General features: G+C 40.3%; 1 protein-coding gene and 1 long non-coding RNA gene across 2 annotated transcripts in view; both read right to left on the reverse strand.

Moving 5' to 3' along the window:
* Positions 1 to 25722, reverse strand: part of atg7 (ATG7 autophagy related 7 homolog (S. cerevisiae)) — a 61081-nt gene that overhangs the window by 4185 nt on the left and 31174 nt on the right. The window contains exon 18 of the mRNA XM_085160675.1: positions 22226 to 22348. Coding sequence (XP_085016801.1) covers positions 22226 to 22348 — 123 coding nt within the window. The remainder of the gene's footprint in view (positions 1 to 22225; positions 22349 to 25722) is intronic.
* Positions 366 to 22219, reverse strand: LOC146518386 (uncharacterized). Its single transcript, XR_014874237.1, has 2 exons — positions 16914 to 22219; positions 366 to 16871 (listed from the first exon to the last, which is right to left on the reverse strand). It is a non-coding gene; the product is annotated as an uncharacterized LOC146518386 (long non-coding RNA).

Raw genomic sequence — 25722 nt, forward strand, 5'->3', positions numbered from 1 at the left:
TTCCACAGCAGCTCTGCCACTACTGTATATATGGTCTTTAAAAAAAGACAAGTGTGTAGCACCAGAGCAATGCTAAGTTTTCACAAAGCTTTTTCCCCCCTTCATAAACTAAGTGTGGAAAATCAAGGACAAATTTTTATGAAAGCTGGATTTTCTGCATTTCTGCTCCACTGCTGCTGGGTAGCAGCCATCAAAAGGACAGCAAGCAAAGAGCTCTTTGAAAGGGAGTGACACTGGAGCCCCTCTCTGGATGGCTGCCATGCCACACTGATGGCGAGTATGTGGGCCTGTGTGAAATCTTTCCCGCAAAATGGAAAGGGGGGTAGAGGTAGAAGAGTGAGGGAGATTTTGTGTGTGTGTGTGTGTGTGTGTGTGTGTGTGTGTGTGTGTGTGTGTGTGTGTGTGTGTGTGTGGGAGTGAACCTTATGTAACACGAATAGCTCCAGCAAACTGAAGCCTACAACTTTACTACACTCTTTCGAGCTCAGCTGAATACTTGGGATGTTTCTCAACCATTGGAAGCCACCTCTGTTGCTGCAACACATAAGCAGATTTCTGTAAAGCCAAGATCGAAATAAATCACTTCTCAGCTCTGGCCAATTAGGAAACTTATTGAAACTCAAACTCCTTCTTGCATCATTCACATGTACAATCACACCTGTTCAACTGCTTGTTAACACAAATATCTACTCAGCCAATCACCCGGCAGCAACTCAATGCATTTAGGCATTCAGATGTGATCAAGGAGACCTGCCAAATTTCAAACTGAGCTTAAAAATGGGGGAAGAAAGGTGATTTGAGTGACTTTGAACATGGCAAGGTTGTCTGAGTATTTCAGAAATGGCTGATCTAGTGGGATTTTCTCATGTGACCATCTCTTGAGTTTACAGAGAATCGTCTAAGAAGAGAAAATACCCAGTGTGCCATATGGAACCCAATGAGAATCAATAGGAGAATCGATAAGGAATCAAATCGATACGTGACAATGATAATGGAATCAGAATCGCTCTATTCTTATTAAATCCCATCCTTAGTAAAGACCCTACAACAGTACAGAGAAAACCCCGACAATCAAAGGACCTCCTTTGATCGAGCACTTCGTGAAAGTGGGACAGAAAAACTACCTTTTAATAGGAAGAAACTTCGAGCAGAACCAGGCTCAGGGAGGGGCAGCCACCAGCCTATTTTTATGTCTTGCTAGACTTGGTGCATGTTCAACTTTTATCACCATAAAAAGCTGCGTGAGAAGGTAAAACTTGACTCATCTAACAGATGTAAGAAAGCAAGAAGCAGGATTCAATTTTTCTTTTTTTCTTTTTTAATTTGAAGGACTACATTAATCCGAAAAATATCAACATTAAAACTAATGACTGCTTGCAGCTCTAGCTTTAATTATATTTGTCTTGGCTCTTTGACCTCTACTTCACACACACACCTTAAAAGGAATTGGCAACCACACAATCGATGAAACATCTTTACCTTTGAAGCCGCCTTATCGCTTCAAGACCTTGAGCCACCGCAGGTTTGAAAACAAAAGGATTGCAGGATGTTTCATAACATCCAACAGTAAGCTGCATGTAATCATTGTGCGAATGTGTTTGTAATCAGTTGGGCTCCGGCTGATATGACAACTATAATCCAGGCTAGTTGTTGAGAAAAGGCCGGGATCTGATCAGATAGTGAAGGCTTTAGCTGGAAGCTGAGGCTGGTAGAATCACAGCCAACTCTCTGCTGCTGCTGATTGTTGCTGCTACTCCGCAAATGGAGCACAAGCCTCAGCATGAAGGGCAACGTTTATCTCAAAAACTAGTGCCCGAGCTACAGTGTTTACTGCCTGAAATCACAGTTTATCAGGGAGAAACTTTTCAGATCACTGTCATTTCACTGACAAGGGTTGCTGCTCCTTAGGAGAGTCGATTCAAAATACTGAGCCAACTTACAGGAATAGTTCCTAAGTGCGGGTGGCCCCAGTGGGAATCCAGCCTCTCAAGTCATTCAACTAGCTAGTGCTACACAACCACTGATGGGCTTTGCTATTAAACACACATCTGTTTTACATATTAGGACTGACACCAAAGCACAAAGTGCAAAGTCGAGCTTTCATCATGGAGACTGGCTCCATCTGATATGTAATTAGAGGACCACACAGACTGATGTGGTTTATGGCTGCTGGATACAACACTGACTGTGCGCTGATGGTTGAGGAAGAAGACGAGGGATATCCAGTTGGAAGAAAATGTTTGGTTCGTGTAGGTGATCTTGGATAGTTAATAAAAGTATTTAAAGGAGCTTGCAAAGAAAAGCGTCTGGACTTCTTTAAGTTGCTTGAAGACTTTTCACCTCTCATCCGAGAAGCTTCTTCAGTTCTAAGGTCAAATGGTGGGGAGTCCCAGATTTCCCCACCACAGACATATGAAGGTAAACTTGGCTCTTTTTTTGTCATAGTCACCAAAGATTTCAAGTGCTACATGCAAAAAAAAAGAAAAAAGAAAAAAAGAAAGAAAGAAAAAAGAAAAAAATTCCAGCAAACTCAGGAAAAAAGTGAAAGTGAAAAGATTCTGGGTTCTGCAAAAAGGACAATGATCAAAATCAGACCTCGAAATCCATCATAAACTGTTTACAGTCTCCTGACCGCTACCAATCTGCATAAGGTACATAATGGCACCTCCCAAAGAGGTTTTGGCCTTCCCCCAAAGGAAAATCACCAGGACTGAAAATGATTTTTTTTTTTAACCGCTGTTTTTTTTAATGGTTTTTAATTAACTCAAGCAGAAAATCGATTTTTATGCATCAAATGACCACAAAAAACAGGAAAACACATGGACTTCTGTTAGCAAAGTAATACAGAGTCTTTAATACAGAGTCCCTCAGGGAGGAGCAGCTATTTGCTGACTGGCTGGGGGTGAGGACAGAGGGAGACAGGACAAAAGACACACTGTGGAAGAGAGATGGAGATTAATAATAACTCTTAATAAATACATGAAAAGTGTGAAAAGAGGTGAGTGTAAATAATATAAGCTTTATCTAAAAGGAAAGTTTTTAGCCTAATCTTAAAAGTAGAGAGGCTACATCATATATCTTGATGCATGCTCAAAAATCCAGGTAAAGAAACCGTAGGACGGAGCGTTTTCAGTGGGAGAAACATTTCGTCACTCATCTAAGTGGCTTCTTCAGTCTCAGCGGACTCCAGGTTTCCCCAACCTTATAAACAGTTCATTTGCATAATGACTGAAACTAGCACCACTGACAAACAATAGACTGTGAGGTCAGTTTCTTGACTGTTAATATGCATACTGTCATAACCACTGATCAGCAACCACCAACCAAATCATGGCAATCCTCACGGCACTTAACAGCGTACACTTTACTACTCCGCTTGTGCCAGGGGACCCAATCCTTGGGGTGGACCAATTTTGGCACAGCGTGTTGCCTCTCAGCTGCTCCAATACTCCTGATACATAAACGATCACTAAGCAATCACTTAGTGATCATAAGTGATCCAAATGAAGCATCATGCTACATGATATGCATCTACTATGGAATAAAACATCTTTGAACGTTAAATGATTTTTTTAAAATTCCCAGATTAAGAACTGAAAGACTGGATGATAGAAAACAAAGGGATCAACGGAGTATTTGTGTGTTGCAGAATAAGTTGGCAACAAGTCTGTTGGCAGCGAGTAATTATTCAGTTGCTGCTATTTGTGATACATTATGACTCATGCGCAATTTCTAGGAAAACATTGCTTGAAATAAATCTGGGTTTGTAAACTTAATGCGTCATATTCCAGTAAAAAGGTCAGTTACAATTAAAAGTGTCTTTTTGACTGAGTCTCCTCTTTCGTAACACACTTGAAACAGTCTCTCTCACACACACACACACACACACACACACACACACACACACACAAATACACAGGCAAAACATAAGTGCATGTGCGTTCCCATTTTCAGGCAAGAAAATGACATCATAGGGTACTATGCAACACCAACTGTTAGTGTATTCCCAACAACATTCCTGAATTCCTCTGTGGTATTTCTTCACCATGTGGGCAGTCTGTCAATTCTGCAAGTCAATTTTGCAGTCTGGGGGTTTTACTGGTTGAGAGACAGTTTAAAGTAGGGTGAAAATGTCAAGACAAATGCAGGAAATAAAAAGTTTAGAAAGAAATGGAATAATAGCAGAACATATCTGTCCATTTACTGGTTAATCTTTGTTTCTACCTTCAGCTATGGCCACAAACTTTAGGTAGCAACTAAAGGCATAAGATAGCCGAGACAAATAATGGAAATTAGCTTCCTCCAAAGGTTTTAAGGGTTCAGCCTCTGAAACAGGGTGTGGAAATCATGTATTTGGCAGGAGCTCACGGTAAAGCTGCTGCTCCTCCACATCAAAAGGAGCCAATTGATGTGGTTTGAGCATCTGGCTAGGATGCTTCCTAGGTGAGGTGCTTTGGGCACGTCCAACCAGGAAGTGACCCCGGGGCAGACTCAAGACACGCTGGAGAGATTATGTTTCTAGCCTGGCTTGGGGATGCAGTAGAAGGTGGTCTGGGATTCTCTGCTTAGACTGCTAATGAGATTTTAAAAAATGGATGGAGGCAGCATGTAGTGTGCGCTGACACAATAATAGAACTGTCACTGGTATTGCTTGGAAGTAAAAACACTCATTTGATAAAGTAGTTCCAGATGCCTCGGTGGATATAAGATGTCGGGACTAAGAGATACAGATTCAAAGCAGTACATGTGTCAAACCAGGATGTAGATTTGGTTTGGCTAAACAAGAAACAGACCACAAGACTGTTTAAATATACTGAGTGTAAACATCTCACAACTAGCAGCTATTTCCACAGATTTTTAAAACTCTTGACAGTCATATTGGGTCACACAAAAACACTATAATTACAGCAAATTTAATTCCGTGTACCAATACTGAAATTCTGGGAACTTGCATAAATGGGAGCAGACTTCACTTCTGTACAGATTTTTACTATTATGTGATTGGTTCACACAAGGAGCATTTGTGTCTATTTTCTCTGCTATAAAAACACCAAAGAAGTATGTTCTAACGTGCACTTTATAGTCCTCTTCCCACCCAGAAAACACTGTAACCTGAGGAAAAACCTCAGGGCCTTAATAACTATGTAATTCTGCAGCCACATGGCACCGCACTGTATTCCTTAAGTTAACAAAAACTAAAGACATTCCACATCTGAAGGGTTTGTGTACTACAGTACAGCTGGACCGAAATGTAGGTAGTCCCAACCCCCTCGTTTTGAAATGATCACTATGTGTGCTTCCATTTCCTCCAGCAATCCCCTGTGTTCTTTCTGATGTCCTCTTTGTTCCAGGGCTGCAGCTCTCGTGGGGGAGCTCGGTGAACATGGCGTGTAATTGGGTGTGCATGGGTACACAATCTGTTCACTGGGACTTGAGACAGGAAAAGGAAAAGGGGATGGGTGGAGACAGGAAAAGGAGGGGAACCTACTAACTTAACCTGCCCTATCGGTGACACATATCCTATGTGCAGATTACGTTCAAAGAAAAAGAAAAAGACCCACACACCCTCTCTTTGACACTAAAAGGCAATAACGTTTTACTAAATAATGACATTTTTTAAGAGTGTTTGTTTTTTCTACAAAAAAATAAACACTCATCACTAAAAATATAAATGATGCGAGGATAATCTGTATATGAAATGACAGCCTTAGGATATGAAAAAGTAAAGCAAATCTATTCTTTCCAGCAGAGTGAGACTTCTCTCACTCCAAAAATAAAGATCATTTTGCTTCCTTGATCTGTAGCCTCAGTAAACACTTTACTGATGAGTTTATGTTCTCAATTCCCAGTTTCATGTCTTTTTGAGTGTAACAAGATGCTCATTTTGTAAATTATGGTCCCCGTCAGAGTTAAAAACAAAGGATAAAACCGGATATTCTTTAGTGTGGGCCTATCACTCTATTCTAAAACTGTGCAGTGTATCTCAGTTTCTCCCTCAGATCCATGTGTTTGTCATGTCCGGTTTCATAACACCAAGTTCGCAGGAGCCAAAATGCCTCACTTGAGGTTTTCAACGTACGATTTCACAAACCACTGGTTTATGTCATGGTTACCAGTTCCATCTTTTATATGCAGTCTATGCTTTTGTCTCTGTCGTTCTGCTGTCGTGGTTTACTGAGGTACTTACTAGAAATAGTACTGGGTATGACGCTATAGGACACCTCACTGAATAGCAGTGATGTGACTCCAGCAACCACAGACATCACTGCAGTGCTACAGGAAGCCAGCTCAACTTTCATCATCTTACATTGATGCAGTGACCCTCGCAGGCATCAATTTGTAGCTTCATACCAATAGAAATGTAACAGAACTCAATCAACCTGCCACTGCACTTCAGTAACACTGTTGGACTCATTATGAAATCCAATGCTTTTTTTATTCCACGTATGCTTCTTCCCAATTCAAAGCCCAGCAATCTTACTTATTTATAGTCTCTAGTTGTCAGACCTGAAAGGCTCAAGTGTCGATGTTTGAGGCACTTTTCCCTCACAAAGCTTCCCCCACATCCAGCGTGGATCCAAATTTGGTGACTCCTCTGTAGCTTAGGCAACTTTATGGGGTTCATTTCCTTCTGAACTTGACAAAAATGTTAACCGATACCCAATTATCTTATATTTATTAGGCATTTAATTCAATCGATAAAGGAATGCTACTTGTATGGCTCACCAGTAGCTGAGGGGAAATGTGGCTGAAAAGGCTGGGGGGGAAAAAGGGTTAAACCCAGGTCATAATTTTATTAAATGACAGCAGTGTGTTTTACAATAGCTACAAAAAGCAGCCCAGTCGTTAAAAGTGTAGCAATTACATTTGGAGACAGAGGGAAAATAAGTGACACAAGGAAAAATGGGAACAACAGGACAACACGGATGAAGCTCGAGAGGAGGTTGAAGAAAATAAACGTCAGGCGGAAAGTGAAGGATAACATGGATGGGAGTGAAAGTCGTCTGACGCAAGTTAAAAAAGGGAAAAGAGATGGCTTAGAGGAGCTCTCGTGGGAACGGCGTTAATGTTCAGGTCCCAGCTGAGGTCACGTCCCCTTGGCTGTGTTTTCATAATCTCCCGAGTCTTGGGGTAATCAAACAAAGCAGTGGCATTCTCAATACTCGACCCAGATAACAAACTTTGGACCAAACCCTTTCACGGAGAACTGACAAACCAGAAGCGATGCAGCATCCTCTTTTCATTTCCTTTGCTACTTTTCACTCTCTCTTTTCTTTACTTTAAGTCAGCCGGAGTCTGCTGCCGCCACCTCCACCACCCCCTTTTCCCACTTTTTCTGTCAGCGTCGTGAAGGCCAGCAACAACAACAAATGGAGCCTCTCTCCGCTGGGTGTGGTGGCCTGCAGAGCAACAGCTGGGTTCTGTTGTTTCTCCTGAGACACCAACAGACTATTTGCCCTTCTTTGCAGGAGGACTGTTCTTCCATGTTCTTAACTTTTTTCTTAAATATTTAGGGGCTTAAATTTCCCAAATGTCTTCTTTTTCCAGGGGCATTGACTTTCTACCTTTCTCTGAAATGTTTCCCTAGATCGAAACCGTTTTTGAAAACAACATTTAGTTCGACAACTGAGATATCCTCTTTCCTTTAAAAGTCTCTTGCTCCATCTGCCTTACTCTACTTTTCTGTCCTTTCTCTGACTGTCAGCCACTGGCTATCGTTCTCCATCTTCCACTTCCCTACGTTTTTCCCCGTTCCCTGTTGACCATTTCCCAGTGACACATTTCCTGTACAGCAGAGGTTATCAACACATTTTAGAGTCCTATCAGGGTTAAAAAAAAAAGGGTTAAAAATTATCAAATTCAGCTACATAGTAAAATATATAATAGTACGCTTGAAAAAAGTCCTTTTACAGATTACGTATGATTTTTAAAAACTGGTTTTTGCTGTTCAGTTACAGCTGTTATGAGAGTGACAACTATTATTTGTGTGCCACAGCTACAATGAAAACCTTTAAAAGTTTGAAGCCTCGGTTTAGATCAGCTGCAATCGCCTTTGGCGAGGCATTAGCATGTGTGTGTGCTCCCAGTGTAATGAACCATTTTTGAGGGTGCAACTAACCAAATGGCAATAACAGATCAACTTCAGAGGCGGTGTGTGTACGTGTATTTGTGCCCTGCCAGTTCAGACCTGCCCTACGTTTAATTAGAACTATGAGTCAAAGCTTGTGGTCAGAGCAGCAATCAAACACTAGCAGGGCCCCATGGGCACGTGCACTAATACACACACGGGCTTGGGTAAGCGTGCGCGCACATTCACAGATCCTCTCGCGCACTTCTGCCTAACAAAAACCCTCAACAGAATGTAAATTATGAAACGAGAACTCTTTTTTTCTCTGTTTTAAAATCTGCAAATTGTCAAATTGAGAGCAAATACTATTCAAACCAGTCGTTCTACTGTAGAGCAGCAATCCCTGCATGCAAATACAGACACACACACATACACAAACGCATTTAATAGAAGAAAAGAAGACAAAGTAACCACAGTTGAAGCAATCTTTTGATCTGATGCTAAGCACAGCAGACAGTCAGTCTTTCATTACAAGGCTTTGCACTTTGCGAATAAGTCACTGCCAACAACTTAAAACTTCACATATGAAGAAAAGAAACAAAGTCAGTCAAACATTAGCCAAAGTCTATCTGTGAGCGTTAGTCGTAGTCTCACACTCACAGAAAGCAGACAAACACAAATATACTATATGTACAGATACATACTGTATGCAAATCATGCAGTACTTATCGTGCTTGCACCCGCGCGCGTGTGTGTATGTATGTGTAATTATCAGAACCCCGGGCTCGATTTTATCACTGCTCTCCATGTGCTCGACAGGACAGCATCGGGAGAAAAGATAAGAACCGGCACTGTGGCCAGATGTCCAATGTGTGCGTGTGTGCAATTCCTTTTCAAACCGGAGCTCCTGGGCAGATTACCTGTGACCAGCAAGGCAGGCCAGAATCAGGCTACAAGATCCTCTCTCTCTCTCTTACACACACACACACACACACACACACACACATGCACACACACACGCACACACAGACTCTTATCTCTGTCTTTGATGCAGCTGGAGATTTTTACTGTGTTTGCCAAAACCAGAAAATGAGGACAAAAAGCCCTGAACTGACAGAATCCATGGAAAACACTTTGCTCCAGGTTATATGTACACACAGCAGCTATCTGTGTTCATGTAAATGTAAAACTGATCGTTTAATTATTCTTGACATTTTTTTTTTCAAAGAAATTTCTGTATGTTGTAGTAGTTGTGCGTAACAGAAAATACAACTCTTAGGGGGTTTGATGTTAGAAACACTCCTGAATGGTGATTTTGTCACATGCTAATACATCTGTGTATGCCAGGTTTCAGCATAACAATAGAATATGTACTGGGCACAATGTGTGCTTACATTCTGATAACATTCACTTCCTTTGGTTCCAGCTGAGCTGCATTTAGTTGGATACAGATGACACATTTGACCTTCACTGGAAAGGTAAACATCCATTAAATTCAGCGCTGGTATCTCCAAACCTTTTGTCCTTAGTCAGGAACAAAACAAAGTATTTGAATTTAATTAATCACCCTGAAAGATGAGATTGGACCCAATATGTAGTGATGTTGTCTAAAACCAGTTTTTATTGTTTTTAATCCAACCTTCAAATGAAAAGTGTAATATCTTGTTATGTCTTTAAATATAATATCATTGTTTTGTTTTGTTTTTTTTTACCTTAAGGCAGTTTCAGTAACAATGCATGAAAAAGAGCAGACCCCTTACTTATATCACTGCAACTGTAGTGCCACAGTCTCTAGTTTGAACAGTGAGGGGAAAAAATAAACAAAACATAACATAAAAGTTGGAACTTTTTCAATTTTTGCTATAACCAGACTTCATCCAGCAAAGATGAAGGCATTCTTCATGGGACTTTATATTAGACACTTAGTAACCTGTCCACAGCATACCCTGCCTTCCGTCCCTCATGACCTGAATTGGTTAAGTAGCAGAAAATGGACAGATGGTAATATAAACGGTTTTATATTCAAAATGATGCATTTATCAAACTGGGCTTCCAGGACTCCATTACACACTTATACCTAAAACAACACTACCTCATCATCCATTAATAGATGGCAGAACATCTATTTTTCTAAATGTTACATAGCTCGCCAACTTGATTCACTTTAATTTAATTTGATAGCGCCAAATCACAACAACAGTTGTTGTCTCAACGTATTTTATATTGTAAGGTAAAAAACCTTCAATTGCAGAGAGAAAGCCCCAATGATCAGACGACATCCTATGAGCAAGAACCTGGTGACAGTGGGAAGGAAGAACCCCCTTTTAATAGGAAGAAACCTCTGGCAGAACCAGGCTCAGGGAGCAGCCATCTGCTGTGACTAGTTGGGGAGTAACAATAAAATGTGTATCTTTTTGCTTTTCAAAAATTGTGCATTACTTAGCGTTTTCTCCGTAGTTTAACAAAAAAAAAAGGTATACAAAAAAGACAAAAACCAGTGACGGTGGGTTTTGACACCATGACAAAAACATAATATAGGTGTTGTCATATCAATAAATCATTCAAGAGTTTTTAGAGTACTAGCAAATTAGTCATTTGTATTGGGACTAAATAATACTAGAAATCGGATAATAAAATGTTAATCTCCAATAACATAATGTCCATGTTAAAACAAAAATGACATTGAATAGTTTAGCTGTGTAGCAAACCGATCCACGTATAAGCAAGTGGTGTTGGGTTGCTTGCACAAGTGACAGTCCACTCCAAAAGTGCAAAGCTGACACAGATACAGAAATAGTTGTTAAGCTACCGAACAGGAAGGAGAGTAGGAGCTAAACAGGGACGACTAGACTACTACTCTGTCTGCTGCCACCCAGTCATCTGTCCATCTGTCTGTCGCTCGCTTCCTGGCTCGAAGAAGACATCACTTTGGACTGACTGGCGCCAGAGAGGAGAAGCCATGTATAGGAACAGGGCCTCTGTAAGTTTTCCCATGTAGTGAAGGAAAATCTGGCTTTATGGATCCTATTTATGACTTATGAAAATACCTCCCTGTGATTGATGATTAGTAATTCTGTATGAGCTTCTTTGGGCTCAAGACACAGGACAGCTGTTCTGGGTGCCATGCTTCTTCTCCACCCCCATCCTACAGTACATCCCTTTGCTGGCTCCAATCCTGTGCATAAGGGTATTAATACAGCCCACCAAGGGAGTAAAGTGGACTTATTTCCGTGCCAAGAAGCTTTACAACACATCACCTGCTGTTCTTCTCACCTCTTCATCTTTATCTCCACATTGAGTGAAAAAGCTCGTAAAAATGCTAATATCAGTAACAACAATAATAAACCTACATAGTGCGAAATCAACAATAACTCAGGTAATCTATTAAAATTGACCAGTCTTTTCTTCCACTTATAAAACAAAATCTCTGTGTTTGTCTCTTTGTCTGCCAACTCCTCCTACATGATGAGGATTTGAGCAACCATTACAATGCCAATAAATTGCTTGGCAACCACCTAGCAACAGGCTAGGCTGAACAGCATTTTTTGCCTCTATGTACCTACAACACCTTATGAAAAGATCCTATTGTTTTAATTTTATGACAATAACATGTTCATTATAACCACAAAAGCTGAATTATACGTGATAGATGACAATGTTATCATGTTGCCTAGCAATCACCTTGCAATGGGCTAAAAGAGACCATTGTTTGCATTTATACACTTACAGCACCTCATATTGTTTTAATTTCACGGCCAAACAAGAACAGGCAATAAACAATATTGCAATATGAGCATGTACTAATAAGGCAAATGGATCACTGACTGGATATTTCTTCTTTCTTCTAATGTGAACTGCATTTTTCCTGGGTATTTATATTTTGCTGAACATGGCACCTTGTAATGATGGAAACACTGAGCAGCTCTGCTAGTTCTAAGTGTCATGTTACCTCAGCTAGAGGATCAGAAAGGTGGGACAGGGGCAGTTAAATGACTGATGGCCTACTGTAGCTGCCACACCTGACCCAAGTCCTGAATGACCTGCCCTGGCACAGAACAAGTATTATTCAATCCGGTAACTCTATTGAGTAAAGCAGGCTGTGGTTGAATCACGTTGTTATCCATATTTGTCAAACTTCACTTGTTTGCACTACACTATTTTCCCTTTTGTGGTTGCCAGCACTCACTGCCAGCGTCAGACAACCAAGAGCCAATTTAGTTAGTTATAAAAACAAACACAAAAGAATTACTCACCCCACTTATATGTTAAGGTTTGCATATGTAGGATTAGCAAGGGAGGTTAAAAGTCAAGCCACCGATGACACAAAGCTTCTGAATTTAGCCTGTAAAGGACTGGGATGATTTAGACTATGTATAGGAACAAAGTTTCTGCATGTGTGAGAAACTATGTAAAGAAAGGAAGGATAGAAGATGTGACCTGTCTCTCCCTGCTGGCATGCATCAGAGAAAGAAGAGGACACTTTTATAATTAGCAGTGCAGAAGATGTCAAGCAGGAATAGCTGGCATATGTATGGGACATAAATATGCATGTGCCACATGATGGTATGCACGCTTTACTTTTTACATTAACACACAGAAATACAAAATCACACAAAAAGTCTATAATGTAGCAATATTTTTGTAAATTTTCCTTAAAGGTTTTCTGGAATTAACCAATTGAGATTATTCAAGGAGTAAACTTCAGATCAATTAATTCAAATGATCTGTAACAATAAGCTTGAAAGTATTTTAGGCAGAGTGAACTTAGAAGCTATCAAATTATAACAAGAAAGAAATGAAGACTAAAGTTTCCAGTAATAAATTTAGAATGATGACATATTTCCTCATGTTTAAACTGAAATTTCTTTTTATAAGATCTGTGAAGAATCTCTTCCTGACTTTCAAACTGTAAACAAATTATGGAACATGGTATCAAATAACTTTCTGAGTACTTCTTCTGTGTTTCAACCACAACTGCTATCTTTCCTCTCCTTTCCTGGAAACTGCTGCATGAAAGCAGCCAGTTAATGTTCTACTGAATTAAATATAAAATGCTTCATCTCTCTGCATCTTAATAGGTGATATTTTAACTTCTTTTGTGGTTTGACATGTTTTTACTCGAAAGAAGATGTTGGGCTGAGATCAAGGGGGAGATATTATACATAATTCAAATGGTGATGTTTTATGCTAGTAATAGATGATATTAAAACATGCATCAGGGACGCTTTTTTGTTTCAACTGATTATAAAATAAGAGTTGGTTGCATAATGTAGTTGTATCCAGACTGGTTTCATGAAAAAGTGTCGCTTTCACCATGCACTTCTGTCTGCCACTGGGCATGAAAACTACCGGGAAAATGAAGTTTCAATCGTGCAGCCAAAACAAAAGGAACATTTTATATTCCTGGTAGTTTTCCTGAATTAGCTTATAATGGCAGATGTTGGAATAAGTAAAATAAATAAAGACTGCATGGCCAAAAAAAAGAAAAGAAAAGAAAAATCAATAAAAAGCAAGGTGAAGAAGAAGGGTATAATCGAAATCTAAAGTTTAAACAAGAGTAAAGTCAGTTGGATAGAAACGCAAGAGAGCACTCTAATACTTGGCTTTTGCTGCTAAACTCAATAAGGGCCCAGTCACACAGGCCTAAAGACTTGACGGTGACCTCCTAGCAACCACCAGTAACTAGGACAAAATGTGTATTACTCAAAAGGTCAGGAAGTGCTTGCTTCGGTCCCAATCGATTGCTGAAGCCCCAGCCACAGATCCAGAGACCAGTGAGTAATGCCAGTGACACAGGTTGCAAGGGAATTTTGAAACACACTGGTTGGTAAGGGACAAACTCTTAGCTAGAAGTTGAATATTTTCCATTTCCAGTTTCACTGCTGCTCAGTGATTAGTTGGCAAGTGTTTACACACAAATCAGCATCGTTCAGGCAAATCACAGGTGACCGTGGGAGAGGTTTTTGGTCCAGAACCTTCTTTGCAACCGATGTCACATAGTGACAGCCAGCAACCGCTTGCTAATCAAATGAGAAATAGTCTTCTACCCCTAGACACTAGTTTTTGCCTGGGGACCACTGACTGCTCTTTGACTTTGACTAAACCCAAAGTAAGAAGACCTAAGGGTGATTGTGGGAATGTGTTTAGTGATGTTTCATTTTTAAAGGTTGGACGGTAAACGTTTCTTCTGCGTGTGTGTGACTAGGGAAACAGGAAAAATTAAGTTTTTCAGTCGGATGTCATTAGCTGTTTCCGGGTCCAAACTCCGCTTCAAGTCAAACAAACACTGCGGAATCACTGAGTTAAAAACTGGAATTTTTTCATCTTTAATAAAATGATAAGTCTGGCTGCTTTACCAGGTGTAACAATGTAGTTAATAAATCCTTTTTTCCATGGATGCCTGGATGTTAAAGTTTAACAGAGTTAGAAGTTAGCAGGGAGTCAGCTTGCTAATTTCCATCTAAACATAATATAGCATGTTCCAACTGAGGGATTTCTGAAAAATTAAAACGTACAGTTCTGCTATCACTTCTGACATAAATGAAGACAGAAAACGGAACATTGCATTGTTTGTGGGGTTACTGAAGTTTGGCTAGCTGGTATGTACTGATGTGCTACATGGTGGCTAGCTATATAAACACATTAGCACAGTAACGTTTCCACTCAATAAAAGTTAGCAATCGCATGGCAGGTTGCTGTAAACGGACCAAACTTCAGTCAGAAGCACAACTGAGATCATTCATCAACAATACGAGGTTAGTCATTAATATACTGCTGCATGGGATGGGCTGTAGTTACACTGTAAGGTTTTTGAAAAATGGTGCTTTAAAACGTGCTGCCGATGAATAGTGGTAATAAAAACTGAGAAACGCAGACAGTGTTCATTGACTTTTTTAAAAATTTTTATTAAGGAACTTGTTCAGATTAAATAGAAAATTAAATAGAAAATAGATAGTGTTAAAAAAAACAACAGCCTTAGTGAAAACACAGTAGTTTGGACCCGGAAGCAGGGTTCATACATCATCACTTAACAACTGGATAGGAAGATGGTGTTTATGAACAGCAGCAGCTTGTTAACACACAATTTCCATACTTTCCAAGTCTTACTGAATGGAGTTTCATGGATTTCATCAAGTTAAAAAACAAAAGGATTGTACTTAGATATCAAGAGTTAAAAAACATAGGTGATTTTTATTTGTTTCAAAGGAACTTAATGGTAAATCGAAATGAAAATAAGCAACTACTCAGGGACGGTAGATTGCAGTCAATTTAAAGACAATTTATACTTTTTTTAAAATGTCTCTCTCATTCTCCCTCATTTTTTTTTTTCCACTTGAACTCTCCGTCTCACAGGAGGGTGTGCAGTGCAATAATGAAAAAGCAGACTTAATATGTTTTCCCTGAGTCCATCTGGTAATAATTGCAGCATGTAGCAACTGTAGCTGTGTTTGGATAAAGCTCTGACATACATGGGGCCCTCTGACGCTCATAGAGTAAGTGTGTGTGTGTGTGCATGTGTGTGTGTGTGTGTGTCTCCACCGGGAGAGTCTGTTTATGTGGGGACAAAGAGAGAGAGAGCGCAAGAAGAAAAAAAGCATGTGACTGGATAATTTGTGTTACTCTGAGTGTGTGTGCGCGTATCCGCACTTGTATGCTTTCCAAGCTGCTGGGTGACGGGCCAACATAACTAAATCAACTTTATCGTCAGCGCACTGTTTTACGTGGATAAGCGCAGAGCAGAGCATGGATGGATGTGTGTGGGTGGTTGGGTAACATCTCCTCCTTAAGGGGATGAGTATGACTCAGGGTGATGATTACTGGCATCTGATGGCACTGAGATTGCTATCAAAAAGCCACAGGCACACTGGACAGATCCAGGTACCTACATCTTATCGAACACAGCTTCTGTGTACTAAAATTAGACCAAAAGAATTTTCAGCAAGACTCGGATCATTTCTTTACTTAGACGACAGGTACGGTTCAATCTTAGGTCACGCAGCAAAACCGAAATAATTTAGATAGCAACTGTCAGAGCAATTATCCAAAGTGTGCCTCACAAACCGATCTTGAGCAAGACACTGACTCACGATATGTAACCTTGGATATTTGGAGTATCAACTTAAAAACAAATGCCTCCCAAATCAGGGGCCCCTGTACCCAAAGGAGGAATACAAGATGGTCCTATATTATTAAAAAGGGATTGAAGTAATTTCACAATGATTTCATTTCAAAATGCAACAATAAGATGATGATGTTACACAAACACAGGTTACACCCTCTAGAGTGTGTTCACATAACCAAACCCATATTAAATGTTGCCTAGTTTTTCACTCAAATCCTTGTGGAGCAAATCACATCAAGTGTTACTAGTGTGATATGAGATTCTTGTACTAAGCATGTTCTAAAGGCCCCTTTGTTAAAAATCAAGCAGCTGTCGCGGTATTCAACATGAGACTACGTCCCAAAGAATCAAAACAGAAAAGAGTGTGACAAGTGACACATTCTTCTTCAAGTTCAGCACAGACGTGTCTAACTCGTGACTTGCTGCCAGTGCCAGTTGTAGTAGGTGGAAGGGAGTGGAGCATGGATTCTGCAGAAAGACCCTTTGTGCTAAAAGGGTAACACATCCTCTGTTTGAGCCATTTACAGGCTGACAGATTAACACATACGGGAAACATGCTCGTTCCCATGTTTACTGACAATGATGACAGGGACATACAACATACACAACTGAATATCAATGACCACGTGCTTCCTTGATGTTAATATAAGGAAACTGCACAGCCACAAAATAATATCTAACCTTGATAAAGTCAGATGACTGTATACGAGTGTAATGCATCACTTCCTTTACAAAATCTCCTTCAATCACATTACTAACCTGACGCATTAGAGCTGCAAATGAGTAAAAAAGCAAAGCCAGCTTGTTATTATGACTTATAATGGTATAGCGTTTCTATTAACATTAAAGTCATAAAATTAACCTATTTTGTCCTTGATCCCTGTAAGTGGCTGTATGAATGAGCGCAGTGACTCATCCTTCCAAGGCAAAGACAATCAGTGGGCATCGTAGGAAAGGTAGAGCATCCTGTACAGACACTCATTTCCTGTCAGCTTCTCTGAGTGTTTGTGTGTGTTAAGTTGTCTGACCCTGCCCTCAACAATGAGGCTACAGTGAGGAAGGAAAGGGCAGCCAAAACTCAAAGCAATGTTCCGGTTAAACATGTTTAAATGACAAAATTATTGTGAATTGAAATCGGAGCCTGATTCAGTTCAGGTAATGCATCCCATTCAACTTTTGAACCAACATGGTGACACAGGTTGAACACGTGACCCGATTCAGTCTCATTTGATCTGGTTTGGATAAATCACACGCTGGAAACAGTTAAAATCTTGTGGTAAATGGGTATTTTTGTTGGCAACGATAACGTTCAACTACAAATACTCATCTAAAGTTAGGAGAAAATGTGTATCAGTTAAGGCATGAGGCAGTTTTACGGCCTTGGAGGAAGTACAATGATTTTATAGCCAAGGCTTGTCTGAATGGTTGCCATGGTCTTTTCCTGGCTGTGTAACATTTTTCCCTCATCTCTTTTGCTTCTACAATGCTATAAATAGTAAAAATAGAGATAGTGGCCCACACTCATTCTTAACTTAAACATAATCATTCATGTGGTTATGAGATAAATAGGGACCAAGAGGGATAAAAGAGGCCTGAAACACATGACAGCATAAAGGTGGTGTGATTGCTGGAGAGTCTATCTCAGAAAATGAGCCAAAATGTTGCTGTATGACTCAATTAGACCATATGAAAATAACTCATACACACGGGAGTGACAGTGAAGGTAACAGTTGCACAACACAAGGAAAACTAACCATGGCAATCTGCAGAGTAAAAAACAAAGGAGTATAGCACAAATACAGATCAGCTTAAATATTAAAATCAGGTCAAGTTTCATTTTCCTAGCCACGAACATGAACGGCCTTAAGAGGCATGCTGCATACAAATGTTTCAAATATAAGTAACTGATTTGCCAGATTTATAGTACATTTTCCACTCTGCCATGGTCCCATCACAGGCTGAAATCTCAGCAGGGCTGATCTCACAGAGAAGCCATTCAAAGTGACTTGTGCACGTTAACACCACACACACATACACGCACAGGCACAGCTTTCAGGCAGTCTAAACTTTTACCGAACTTGAACTCCCACAAAACCCTGCAGTGACCGCATAAAAAGTAGTTCTCAGGTTACAAACTCACCCAAAATAGGCCTTAAGTACATAGTAGTGATATCTAGTGACGTAGATTATAGTTTAGAATGGTTACACACACTGAACGGCTGTAATGAATTCAGTGTCATGCTTTAGGGAAAGGCGAGAACATTGAAAAGTATAACTTAGAAATAACAGCTCTACTCATTTTGTTTCATTGTAATACTATGTTTTTTCATATATGACCAGTAATATATTGTATTTCTCATCAGACCCTGCAGTTTAAAAGTCATACTTGTAAAATCTGTCAACAGTTTCTAAAAAAAAAAAAACCCACACCAGATGAGATAGTTAGTCATGAAAATAGCTATTCTTTACAATTCAGGGAAACCTTTTAAAAGCAGTGAGTCACTGAAAAGTCACTGAAAGTGATAATCTCCCCATGAGGACTCATAACTGTACCCAATTCCAATATGTATACATTAAAAAGAATCACATAAGAACCCTTTAAACCCCCTAATTCTGCAGTGAGAATCATCATTATTTCAAACCAGAACTTCTCAAAATATGGGGTCGAGCCCCAAAATGATCCACAAGCCTGTTTCTAGTGGGTTCCCGCATGAAATAAGTAATAATATGCTTTCAAAGTCAAGAAAAAAAACACTACTGTCTTTCCTGGAAATGACAGAAAAAAAAAAAGAAAAGCTTTAAGGGACGTCCTTTAAAGCGCAGTAATTTTCAGAAAAAGTAATCTGTGTACAGGAAACAGACGCAAAGACTTCTGGCGCTAGTGGGCTGAGCAATCAAAACAATCTCTCCGTGTTCTGATTGAAGAGAAAGGGCCCGATGCCAGACTCTTCAACACGCTTCATCGGGGAGAGGGGGTGGACAGAAGGGGGTGGGAACAAATGCAAGAGATGGAGAGAAATGATAGGGATGAGGTGGAGACTGATAGAAGAAGAGGTGAGAAAGAGGGTAGAAGTTGGGGAGAGAGAGAAAAGAGGAGGAAGGCATTTTCTTCTTCACTTGTTGCTTCTCTCATTTCACCTTAAATTTTTTTCTTTTCATCTCCAGTCCTCTTTTGACGTCCATTCTTTCTTCATCCTTGTCTTTTCTACGATCTCCACTGTCTCTTATCTCTTATGTTTCTCAGCATTTGAATCTGGCTCTCATGCTTTTCTTTCACCCCCTCCTCCTCATCGATGTGTTATTAGGGAGAAAGTACATGGGATTTTCCCACAGTTCAACAGGACCAATCCCAACCCCCACCACCCACACGCACTCGTTTTCTGTCTTTCCCTCGATTCCCTCTGTCTCATGTCAGAGGGGGAAAGTCTTGAAGAAACCACCCATATCCACCACAAAGTATTCTGGGTGTTTGCTGGAACTGTTATGCCACTCGTTGTTCCGTCACATTGACTGTGTGCTTCTATGGCAACACAATAATTAGAGGAAGGTTATGGGACGAAAATATCTCTGCTTCGGGGATTAAAACGGCATCTTTGCTTAATGATTTAGGTCCTGTTTGGTTTGCTTTTAGAGAAATCCCAATGATGAAATTAAAATTTCCACAAGAGGATAAAACCCTTCTGAAACTGTGTGAAAAAACATATTGGTACGAATTTCCCAGGGTTGTAAAACTTCCAGGACCAATCTAAGAGCTATGTAGCCATTAATCTCTGCCCCACTGTTTAGGTTTCAGTCATGGTTGGAGAAGGCAAAGCAAGAAGCTCAGAAATCTGTTTGGTCAGCCATGAAGCCAATATGAAACGAGCTGCCCAAACCATTTCAGCTACAGTCTAGAGAGCCTGAAAAAAAGAGCCAACTGGACTTCTTTAAGTTTGTGAAGACGTTTAACCTCTCATCCAAGAGGCTTCTTTAGTTCTAAAAGCCAACGATAAAGAGTCACAGGTATTTGACCCCAAGTTGTAGCTGTCCCCTTAGACCTGGTCCAATTTTTTTCACAAATGCACAGTACAACATATAAGAACCACCTCAACAACAGACTTAGCTGTACGTGTGCACCTAAAGGACAAACTACAGATGGTTTAAGAGAGGAGTAAAGGAGGCCATCTTTGTCCACTGTGAGTAACCGTCACTGAAGAAAAGTGATGGCTTACAACATGAGCTGTCAGCTACTTCCAGTGCAGTCTTGATTTCTCTTCCCAGGCAACCCCACTCGCACCTCGTCTCTGGTGACCTCAGTAAGTCACATGATAGGTTGAGGCAAGATCTCACAGGGGTTTCACCTTTAACCACCAGTGATGGTAATGACCCATGACTTCTTTCACCCCATGGCTCATGTCAGTCATCACATGACCCAAAGTCAATGAGCCTCAGGAATACATTCAAGGGGACAACCCCCATTAAGGGTTAAGTACCTGAGACCCCACCAGTTTGTTTTTAAAACTAAAGAAGTCTCTTCAATGGGAGCTGAAACATCTTCACAAATCTAATTAATGCTGTTACCTCAGTCCAGCAGTAACTAGTTTCCACAGGTGAAGGCTAGCGGCTGATTTAATGAATGGCCTCTTTACTATTAATGTCCAACACCATTGCAACAATCTAATCCAACAATCTGACCATTTAGTATATTTTGGGCTAGGGTTGTGCTAATGGTGATGTAAGGAATTGACAAGTGAAAGTCCGCCCATTTTTAGGTTATTTTCCATATTAAGTTAATCTTATTATTATGACATTAACATTAAACTGAATTTGTCTCAGTGTTGTTTTCATGTTGAATCTCCACATATAAAAGACGCTTATAACACAGATGTGTCTGGACGTGTACGGGCAGGCAAACAAGTTCATGCCCAGACTTCTGTCTTTTAAAATTAATGTGGAGCAGCGACACTGATCCAGCATAATGAAATGAGAAAAACAGGGGGATATTTCTAACTGGTGGACTGATTTTTTGTGACTCTGCATTTACAGAGAAGCTCATTTATCAATCTCCTTAACTTTTTTAAAAACACATTAATCACTTTTGTTGGTGTAGGGAGGTCAGCACAGATAAAAGAGATGGGTAAAATATTTCACTCAGAAAAAACAAAACAAAACTGGACCACATGGTTTAACTATCAGTCTGAGGTAAAGATGTAAAAACGTCATGCCATTTTAGCCTTTTCAGTGCTGTGTACAACTTTCCACTAACAACCTCCTGTTGGTGAGCAGCAGTGGTAGCAAAAAATCCCCCAAAAATAATAGATTTATGATCCTGCAATCATGTCTGTTTTGTAACTTTCCAGTTATGCAGAGAAAAGAATGACTGAAAATCAACCAATCAACAGATTTTTGCTTGCATGTGGTCCTGGAGCTAACTAACAGTCTGTGGTCTGTGCACATGGATAGGAAAGGGAACTGCTACAGCAAATTTCAATAAAATCAAAGAAGTTTTAAGAAGCACGGAGGAGAGGACTGATAATGACTGCAGTACAAAGCTTTTCATCACTCGTTTTAACGTCATTGCTGAGACAGTTTTATAAAAAAATAATAATAATAAATTTCTGCAGCATGGGCTAAGGTGAAGTACAAACCAGAGTGCAAACATCAAAAAACACCATATATTTTTGAGGCTACAACCTGCATCATCATAGCTCTTTGCAGCACTTACTCACTATTAATGCACTACCACGCAGAGCTCTTTACTCCCACTTTCAAACCAGACCCCAACATACTTCTATAACTGGACACTTCACCTGACAGTGGTGGCTAACATTATTTTAAAAAGACAAACAGAACAAACAAACAAAAACAAAACACAAAATTGGTGACAAGTGTGCTTAACTACTTTCAAAGAATACACAAACAGCTCTCATTCCAGCTATACAAACATCAGTTTCTTGTCATTATGGCTCAAGGACCAGGTTTGCCACACTTAGCACATTTTGTGATCATGTCTCCACCTATTTGTGTGGGTGGGTGTATGTGTGGACGCAATCTACCTCTGCAGCCTGTGTCTCTTGGTGCAGCAGAGTCAGCCCCGTCAGGTCCTCCAGGAATGAATGGGAAGAATTAAAAACCTTGGACAGGAAGCTGAAACCTTCCCTCTCATAGTGGTCTAAGACCTAGATTAAAAAACAAAAGAAAACATAACAACAGTTAAAGGTTATTTAATCCAAAATGGAACTCTGGGTTATTACACCATTGTTTGGGTTCAGTTTACATGCGGAGAATTATGTGTGCTATGATACTACACTTCTGCTTTCACTGAAAGTATACAGAAACAGCTGATCAGCATAAACTGATCGTGAACTGGCTAAGTAACTGGGAAAAATACAAAATGACTTAAACACTTACAAGATAAAATCTCTAAATCTTCTCTTTCTGAAAATGTAGATGTCGCCGTGTGTGCTGGCTAAACAGACAAAGCCCTCTTTTAGTTTGCTCAGGTGCAAGAGTTAAAACAGCAAAGGTCAGACTTACACAGGTGAAAAAAAAGGTTCTACAACCTAAATGCACTGTTTGACCTTTACTGTGTTTTTTAGTAATATGTTACATCTTGCCAAAGGCGGTTATGAAATGTTTTCCTTCCCCACACATTACGCTTTTGGTATCCTTATTAGATGTGCCTTGCACTGGACAAATAAGCCATGCTAAAGAATCACAACATGAGAAAATGTATCCGCAAAAACATTATTACATAAAAGCAGATCATAATTTTTGCACGGAAGAAACACTTTTTTTTAAAAAAGGGACTTTTAAAACTCTGGCCCTCAGGCTTAACTTCTATAACACCACAATTCGGCACCTCTACAATCACTCTGCGGTGTTTACCTTAATCCCCTACAGTACAGACTTCAAATACCCACACCTTCTTTCCAAAAACCACACATCCACAGATCCTCTGCCCTCTGGACTACCCTGCTAGTCTTAGCAAAGCCTTTCATAGATGCCTACAGACCCTCCCCTGCAGGTGTAGAGTTACCTCTGCTTCAGACAGCAACACAATGTGTGCATCACTGTCTGTGTGTGTGAGTTCGCAGACTGGCGTCTAGTCTTGGAGCCAGACACACCGCACACAATACACACTGATGTGTCCCCTCATTCATCTTTTCAACCTCTCTTTTCTTTCCTTCTTTCTCTTTTATTTCTTTGACTCTCCACTTCGATCCATGGGGTGTGTTATGTGAGACGCCAACGGCCATAACCCACTTTGTTGAAATGTAGCTTTTCATGACACAGGAGGCAACCTAATGACCATGACGATCTTGTGATAAAGTTAATAAAGTCACTGCACAAACACAGTGCTAAGGACATCAAACACACACCTTTTGGAAAAACATGTCCACAAAGGCTCTCTGCGTTTAGAGCATTTCCCATAAAAATGTAATTACATTGTTGTAAATACTATAATTGGACAAACAAAGAAATGAAAAGACTCCAAAAAAAAAAAAGAGAGAAAATTTTGAAGTGTTTCACGGTGTTGATGGCTTTAATAGTGATCATGTGCTGCTGCTAGATAGCATCAATTAAGCAAAACTACAAATTCACCAACAAACAAACATCTGGATGAGATGGGTTGCTGCATATATAGACATAAACGCTGACATATGGATTCACACGTGCACTTGTAGCAAAGCTTCCTTCCACTCGGGGCCACATAAATGCACCTCCGAGCTTTATTGACAGTTGGCAGGCCTCCTTTTTGAAGCTGGATCCATACAGAAGGCATTAACTGGAAGCATCACACACTACACGTGTGCCTCTAGCAGTTTCTAAAGATATCAAACAGTGGGTGGTTGTGGTGGGCGTGGTCTGCGGTGGCGTGCAGGGAGGGCGGACGCACCTGCACGGCATCCGCAATCACGCCCGCCACGTTAAAAACACGGGGACTCAGGTGTGTGAGGTGTGTGTGGTGTGAGGTGTCGGAAATAAAATGTCTAAAAACACTGATCCCTGGACCCGCCGTGCCTTATTCATGCCACAGTGGTCTTGGTGACACAGAGGACTCCTTTACAACCAAGGACTCAAATTTGCTTGTAAACACTGAAGAATATGAGGGACCGGATGCTTTTTAAAGTACAGCTGCTTTAATGGTGGTTTAAGCTGGTTTCATTTTTAACTTAAGCACATAATTTACCAGGACTTTGTGATTCCATAATGTGACACCTAATATATTCTGAATACTGTGAGTAAACAGTTCCTGCTGACTCACTTCCTCTGTTAACAAGAACGGCCATCACGCCTATGCAGACACATGCTTTAAAAACTCCATACTGACTCATTATTATAGGTTTGTGGGTGTAGTATTGGTGAAAAAGGACATTTCAGAGAAGGTACAGCTAGCAAAGAATGTGTAGCTAGAAGTGTTTTGAGTTTTTTTCCTGGACACATCAGCATAATCATCCTTCTTACCATCTTACCTACTCGCCAGAAGTGATGCCCTGCATCTTCATCCTCCTACCCATTATGAAGTTCAAGTTGAAGGGTTACTATTTTGGACTACTTCCATGCAAAATGCAGACACACGAGTGCGAGCGGTTTAAACAAGATTTCCACTGAGCGTTCCCAAAATAGAAGCCCTTCTGGCAGCTGTGCAGCTCCGTCTAAGGAGACTACCTTGAAGAGGAGATCAGGCAATCTAAAGGAGTATTTTTTGTTTTTTCCCCAGGGTGCACTTGTGGTAACTTATGATTGCATCCTATGTTTTATATCTGATTATTTTCTATTAATTTCTTTGGTTGGTGCTTTAAAAACTTAATATCACACATCAGCAAAAGCAATGAAATGGAAATTCACCCCGACATAGCACAAAAAATACCTGCAGACACTCTCTGGCTGTCCACTCCTTATATTCTTTGCTTTTCATCTTTACAATCTGTGGTTTAAGGACGATTTACTCTGAATATAAAACAACACAAGCAAGTACAAGTTTAAAAGAGAGACCACCTTCACAGAGGAACACTGTGAGTTATGTTAGTGACCAGTTACAAATGTCGTCAGAACTTTACAACCCAAACAGAAAAAGTATATGTTTGCTACTAATAGTGGAAGCATATTTGGTGGTGTGTACAAGTAGCTGTAGTAAGAGGTATCTGGCACAGTTTTAGACAAAGCCACGTCAGCTGTGATTTACTCTTTGGCGTATAGTTTTATTGGCTTGTAGCCCCAGAGAGTTAGGAAATACACACACACACACACACACACACACACACACACACACACAGAGCGAAAAGCCCCAACTCTACAGGAACTGCTCCAGCCCAGACAGGGGCTGAATTGTTTTGTTTCCATAGTGACCTGGCAGCACACAGCTGACTGCGGCAGAAATACACACAGAAAGACCTGCACTCGCTGTCTCTCTCTCTCACACACAAAAACCCACACATCCACACACTATTTAATACACCAATAGATGGACAAGAGAAACACACAAAGGGAGGAGAGATGTGGGGGAGGAAGAGAAGTAAGGCAGAGAAGGTAAGATGTACAAGAGGAA

Source organism: Neolamprologus multifasciatus, chromosome 5 (genome assembly GCF_963576455.1).
Source record: "Neolamprologus multifasciatus chromosome 5, fNeoMul1.2, whole genome shotgun sequence".
Lineage (NCBI taxonomy): Eukaryota > Metazoa > Chordata > Actinopteri > Cichliformes > Cichlidae > Neolamprologus > Neolamprologus multifasciatus.